Here is a 6,596-nt window from a genome sequence, read left to right as displayed (position 1 = left end):
AAGAAGATAGTGGTTTGAGAATAGCCGAACCACCGTTAATTATAGGGGCACTCGATCACCCAAAAATAGGTTTGAGAATCGGTCAATTACCTCAAGGAGATGATCGATCATTGCAATATAACCTTAGGGTAGTTCGACATACCAAAATAAGCTTTAAGGGAGATCCTATTGCACCCTCACCTTAAAAGGTAGGCCAACCACCCTTCTCATAGGTGAAGGAGTGGCCAACCACCCTTTTGGGAATGGCTGATAAACCCTCCGGCTGTAGTCAACCACCCAAAAACATTATATCAACCCATTCTTTTATTCATTCCTAACGGTTCATTGTGATTTTATAAATGAATGGCTGAAATAAAGGGAATTAATGCCCCCCATAATTCTTTATAAATAGGAGCTTTAATCCAATATTCACCAAGTCATGATGTTCCCTCTCGTGAACCGACCACTTTCAACTTATTGAATTTTATAAGGGAAATGACAGGCAGGACGGTTGTTCGAACCGTCCTACTTTTAATAATAAAATAATATATTATATATTTTTTTTATTTATTCTTTTGAATTTTTTTACTCTTTGTTTATATAAATATTATTTTATTATTAAAAGTAGGACAAGGTACGGTAATCTGTCCCCTGCCTATTATTTTTCCTTGTCCATCCCTGTCCTACTTTTAATAATAAAATAATATATTATATATATATTTTCATTTATTCTTTCTGATTTTTTCACTTTTTGTTTATATAAATATTATTTTATTATTAAAAGTAGGAAAGGAATCAAATGTCAATGTGAGTATCGCCCCAAGAATATCCGTTATTCAACGTTTGAATTAGGTTACGTGCGTCCAAAGAACTTTATTGACCGCGTAATGAAACACTGATTGCCGAAGAACGTGCGAAATTATTGCTGAGAAGATTCCAGAGAGCTGCGAGAAATGCAATATTCCACAATTTACAGAACCCAGGGGAGTCTGACGACTCTGACCCATTTGATGCAGCTCATTCAAAAGGTTGACAAACCATACAGAAGCTTCTACATGTCAGTAGAAAGACTCCACATTCAATTCACAAATGAGAGAAAGCCTTCAAATATATCACCTCTTTTGCAAACCTCAAGAATCTACTCACAAATTTTGCCAGTGGTTCAAGCCTACTGCATCCCTCAGTATAATTTGGGACTAACAGGAACGAAAGAAGCAGAGAATCTATCAAAAATAACATGCCAAATTCCGGCACGTTTGTTTCGATTTCTTTGCTATCGTACAGGGTTTGGAACCTTAGGCAGACCACTCACTATCAAGTAGAACGTTAAAAAACGATGAAACAAGCTTAAATTATCAACACCAAAGAGTAGGTGTGTCAGTAAACATGTTCTGGATACAAAAGTGACACAAAAAAATTGAGAGAAGTTGGGGAAATCAAGTGATCAATGAAGATGTACAAAGTTAGCACTCCTTTTCTCCCTCTTCCCCCTTGCCCTTGCTCCCGCAGAACCAGCTGAATCATGGGCATTCATCTATCCATAGGATGGATAAACATAAGTTAGCACAGTTAAGCATTGTTAGGATCATAGAAGCCACAGCAACTTTCATTATAGGGTCAGGATGGAGAGCACCGTGAGAATCAGAGACTGTTAACTCAGTTTTGGTTAGTTACCTCAGCAAATGCAGAGGTCTGCAAGTGGCTGGTGAAGCTCTAATGAAGGCTCTCACTGCTGCATAAAGCCAACAGCTAAGTTTGGAATTCACAGCCACCTATAAGAGTGACTAAAAGTAAATTGAACAAGCTGAAGATGGATAAATTTATTCATCTCTTTGATTATTTTCAAGTGCAGGATTACAACAATCATCAAATAAATCTTAGCTTCGGAAGAATTAAGTCAGACCCATTTTGGATTTTGGTTAAATTCAAACCTGATACTTTTCCTCTCCTTCTTCTTCATTAAAGCCGACCCATCAACAACAGGTTTTACCAGGTCTATCTCCAGCTAAAAAATTAGCAGGAACATTCATTCCTGAAAAAAAAAGTCCTGGAGGATAAGTGAAGCGCAAGCTCCACATGAAGCTCCAGGCTAACGGCTTCCAATTGAAAAGAAAATGTCCATACATTTTCATCTGCTTATGAATCCATTCATTCTTTTAGCTGCATAATCTAACAGTACATGCTACAGCCTGCGCCCAAAATTTGAGCCTTGCCTTAACATCTTCTGGATGATCACCTGGACAGCAAAAGCACCAGAAAGTTTGAATCAGATGTTTGATGCTGATATAAATTGAAGTCGCAAAGACGCTAACAAAGTAAACTGGAAATGAATTCAGACAAAAAAAGGTCTATGATCAAGAAGACATGTATGATAAACAAAAGGAAAAATAAAATTTACCCCCTCTAACTACCAAGCAGTTTGCAATGTCCCCAAACTTTCAATTTTTGAAACGTGCCCCCAAACTACCACAGGGGTTGCAATGTCTCCCTTCCGCGCAAAACATTTAAGTAATTAACCCTAAAATTCATTTGTAATCTACCTACCCAACATTTATCTGTATCAAAAAGACATCTAAGATATAGTGATCTACACAATGTACAAGACTCACACACATAAATCTGCTCACTGTAAGTTATCATTGGAAGATCAATAAACCCAGTGCATCAATTCATCAACAAAATAAACAAAATTTCACGTATTTTTTTTCTTCCTAAAAGCACATTAAACCCAAATTACTTCGAAAATCGAAGCACCCAACTCAACATTTCATTGACAAAACACCCTAAGCAAACCAAAGCACAATGATAACCAAAATTTCCCTTAAAAAATCAAAGAAACCCCGATCATGATTCTAATCAAAAGCCATCCCAAGCAGATCAACCATCAACCTAAAGCAAGACCTCCCCTTAACAAGAAAAATTCAAATTTTCCCAAGAACATAAAAAAGACCACGAACCCAAATCACTCACCAGGACTAGAGATCCTCCAGTTGGCAATCGGACTCGATACGGACGAGCACGAGTCCGTGGCTGCCGCCTGAGCACTCTCTGGCGACTTCTGGTGCTCATCCATGAACTTCTGGCTCATGGAATAGCAGAGCTCAAGCGCAGGCAAGGTGTTACAGAGCTCAGGAATTTCATCGTAGCTGAACCCAAATCCAAGATCCAAGCACCCTTTGAGCTCATCCAGATCCTCACCCGTCAAGCTTTTGGTCCTCGCCAGATCGTCCTCATCGGCAGCCTCAACGTAGCCTTCAAGCAAAACCTGATTCTTCTTCTTCTTCTTCGTGTTATTAATATTCAGTTTTGCCCACTCTTCGTCTTGGTTGAGAAACCCAGTAGAATAGCTTTGGTGGTGGTTTTCAAAGCTTTCAATTTCTGGGCTTAGGTGGACTGAGGTTGTGGAGGAAACCCAAGATTCAGATTCACATGGACAGCTCCCCATCTCTCTCTCTCTCTCTCTCTCAGAACTTTTTCTGTAAGGTGTTTGTGAGAGGGGGGAAGGCTGCTTTTAAAGCTGTCACCAGAAGGACTAGTTTTCTCCTTTTTGGTTTTCTAATTTCAGCGATAATTTATATTGGTCGGTTTTTCAAAAAATATTTTTTTACGAAATTTATGGCTTATCTCTCTATCTCTTTTTTTTTTTTTTTTTTTTCCTGAGCAAAAATTTCGGACTTATCTCCTTAGAACTTGGATATGGATAAAAGATTTTATTCTAAAGCATAAAATTGATACTTTTTTAAATAAAAGAATAAATGGGACATCAAAAACTCTTTTATACATATTGATAAAAATAAAATTAAAAAAATTATCCATAATTATATATATATATAATTTTAAATTTTAAATTTTTATTTTATAATTGTTTAACGATGTAGACGTAACATTTGTATAAATAATGTTAAATTTACTTTACAATTGATCAACAATATTAAAAAAAAAAACAATATTAAAGTGACATTTTAAATTAATTATTGAATTAGAATAACGGTAGATACTATATTTATAATTATTATTCTTTTTATTAATTATTTTATAATTGTTGAAAAATGTCAAAGTGACGTTTCAAATCAATTATTGAATGTTTTATATAGATAAAGTGTCTTCCATAATTTTGTGTATTTTTAATCATATATATATTATATAAAAAAAAAATTGTAATAAAAGTTATAGAAGTCCTATAAAAATGTATAAATTTTTAAACAAAATTTGAGAGGCATTAAAAATTCCTTCAAAAATTATTATTTTCATTTATGAATTTATGTATGGGTTCATGATGATGAATGGGATGTATGTGTTATGTGATATGCATCATGCATGTGCGTGCATGATAATGTGAACAGCGACAGCTGTACTGGTGGAGGTGATGATTGACACAACTAACAAGTGGACACGTGGTGGTGGTGGTTTGAGATTAGACATGAAGTAGGACAACAGCTAATGTAGGGCCCGTTAAGGTGGTCGGGTCCACCACGTTGTTGATGTTGCTCTTGGATTTTTGTTTGTACTCGGAAGGTGAGCGTTTGGAAATTTACATAAAGCAAAGGGACCTTTCCAAGCGTTTGGACACAAGGGGAACTCTGCCCCTAACTCGGATATTATGGGGAATGGGTATGGTTTTGTTTTTTTATAGATGAGATAGTAAGCTCACTCTGGCTTTTTTCTTTTTTTTTTCTTTTCTTTTCTTTATATATATATATATATATATATATATATATATATCTTGAGGTTTATAATGAAGCTCAGGTATGTTTATTGAGATGAGATCAAGTTGTCAAAATAAAATAAAAAATTTATTTCGTTGAGAGATTTTTGATAAGATAAGATGCATGAATCATGATATGCGAAAAATTTAAGTATTTTTTGCTTGCAACTTAATAATAAGTTTGGGCGTTATAGAGATCACCTAACCTTCATCTAGACCATCTTGGCCGTTGGTTTATTAAAAAATTCCTTAGTGACACGTAGCAACCCTAACTCGTTGATCACGACTTTCCGTCAAACCTTATTTTTTCATGTTTTCGACCTTGTTTCTCGTATCTTTCTATCATGACATTTACAGACCTTACCGTACGTAACTTGCTACTACATGATGGCATGCTTTAAACACCATATCTTATTTTATTATGTTTTCTTAGATTTTTATTTTTCTCGATTGTTACATATATGTTATGTTTAAAAAGAGGCTAGGCATTTGGGAGATATCATTGTCGATGACCTTATTTCTAGAATGCTAGACATGATCAAGGGCTAAGTCACAAGTGAAGAAAATATGTTCATATGTTTTAGGGAAAGATGATCAAAGAGGACAGAGGTTGCTTTGTTCATCCCCAGGATTGAAAAAAGAAACTACTGCATTTGAATGTGATATGTGCTATAATATATGAAAAATATAATATATAATAAACTTTGAGAATATTACATATATTCTAACAATATGGATACATCTCCAAATGATCTTCCACATAAACAACTTGAGTCTTTGAGGGATTTTAAGCTTGCAAAAATTTCTCAATTTGTTCTAAGAAAATGGGTTTGAAGGGGTAGGGGAGTGAATGGAAATTGTAAGCAGAAAAAACAGAAAAATCACTGTTCTGCTAGAGGTCCAGATTTGTTTATGTTGGGAGGGGGAGCTAAACAAGCTAGCCCCCTGGATGACCTTATGGGAGAACCATTGTTAAGCTAAACAAGGTTTTATCAAAAGTGTGCATGGTCAATAGAACAAAATGTAACACCAAATGAAATTACTCAACTACAGTCTATTAAATTGACATTTATTTTCAGAATATTTAATGTTCATATTGTTTTTAAAAATGCAAGTAAAATCATATACTCTATTAATCCTATAAAAATATATATGTGAAAATCACATACTCCAATGACATATTTTAGTTTAATTTCTTCTGATCCAGTTCGGATAAAATTTTGTCATCGTCAATGTTTGCTCAACAACAAAAAGAAAAAGAAGAAGATAACAACTCAATCAATTATGTTAGTAAAACATGTTTACCATGTCATATATAATATATGTGCATACGAATTTTTCAAAAATAAAGTAGTGCGTTCCATACAAAACTCAAATACTATATGTATAATTGTGTCAAATGAAGAAACTCATAATGATATATAATGATATAGAAATATAAAATGAAAAGCGGAATAAATAAAATAAGAATAATAATTTTAAATGGTTCGGTTTATGATTTACGTTCACAGGATAAAATCTAAATGGTTATATTATGCTTTTATTCCTCGATAAGTGTAAATACGAAAAGCTCTATCTATAGAGTCTACAGATAAAATATAATCCTAATCAAATCCCTTAATTTCTGGTGATTCAATATCATCAAATCCCTAAATTTAAGGTAATTTCATATTTATTGAAAGCAATTCAATTCTCATCAAATCCCTAATTTCACGGTAATCCAAATACACTCTAACATAAAACGATATTATTACTATAACATTGTAAAAAATAATATTTTCAATTTCATGTTTTTACTGTTTTTATTATGTGTTAGTATTTTTATTATATAATCTTTTTTCCTTTGATCTATTAATATTTTTCTATTATTTGAATGACTAATTTAATTCCAAATATACATCGGGAAAAAAAT

General features: G+C 33.7%; 1 protein-coding gene across 3 annotated transcripts; it reads right to left on the bottom strand.

Moving 5' to 3' along the window:
• Positions 1 to 1,056: 1,056 nt before the first annotated feature.
• On the bottom strand, positions 1,057 to 3,523 carry LOC133851732 (uncharacterized). 3 transcript variants are annotated; one of them, XR_009895839.1, is made up of 4 exons: positions 2,950 to 3,523; positions 1,911 to 2,215; positions 1,654 to 1,751; positions 1,057 to 1,513 (listed from the first exon to the last, which is right to left on the bottom strand). XR_009895839.1 is itself a non-coding variant. In XM_062288294.1 (2 exons), exons 1-2 carry the CDS (start codon positions 3,422 to 3,424, stop codon positions 2,136 to 2,138), a joined length of 555 nt encoding a protein of 184 aa, XP_062144278.1. In that variant the 5' UTR covers positions 3,425 to 3,523; the 3' UTR covers positions 1,204 to 2,135. The 3 variants fall into 3 exon arrangements, 1 of the variants encoding a protein (XP_062144278.1); XR_009895841.1 differs by having other exon boundaries at positions 1,654 to 1,711; XM_062288294.1 differs by having other exon boundaries at positions 1,204 to 2,215.
• Positions 3,524 to 6,596: the final 3,073 nt, after the last annotated feature.

This window comes from Alnus glutinosa, chromosome 1 (genome assembly GCF_958979055.1).
Source record: "Alnus glutinosa chromosome 1, dhAlnGlut1.1, whole genome shotgun sequence".
NCBI classification, from domain to species: Eukaryota; Viridiplantae; Streptophyta; class Magnoliopsida; order Fagales; family Betulaceae; genus Alnus; species Alnus glutinosa.
This window is presented reverse-complemented; position numbering and strand designations above follow the sequence as displayed.

Excerpts from the sequence above, each read along its gene's own strand:
- LOC133851732 (XM_062288294.1), bottom strand. The coding sequence starts at position 3,424 with ATGGGGAGCTGTCCATGTGAATCTGAATCTTGGGTTTCCTCCACAACC. Across the intron at positions 2,216-2,949 it reads CTGGAGGATCTCTAGTCCTG|GTGATCATCCAGAAGATGTT; the intron begins GTGAGTGATTTG and ends TTTGCTGTCCAG.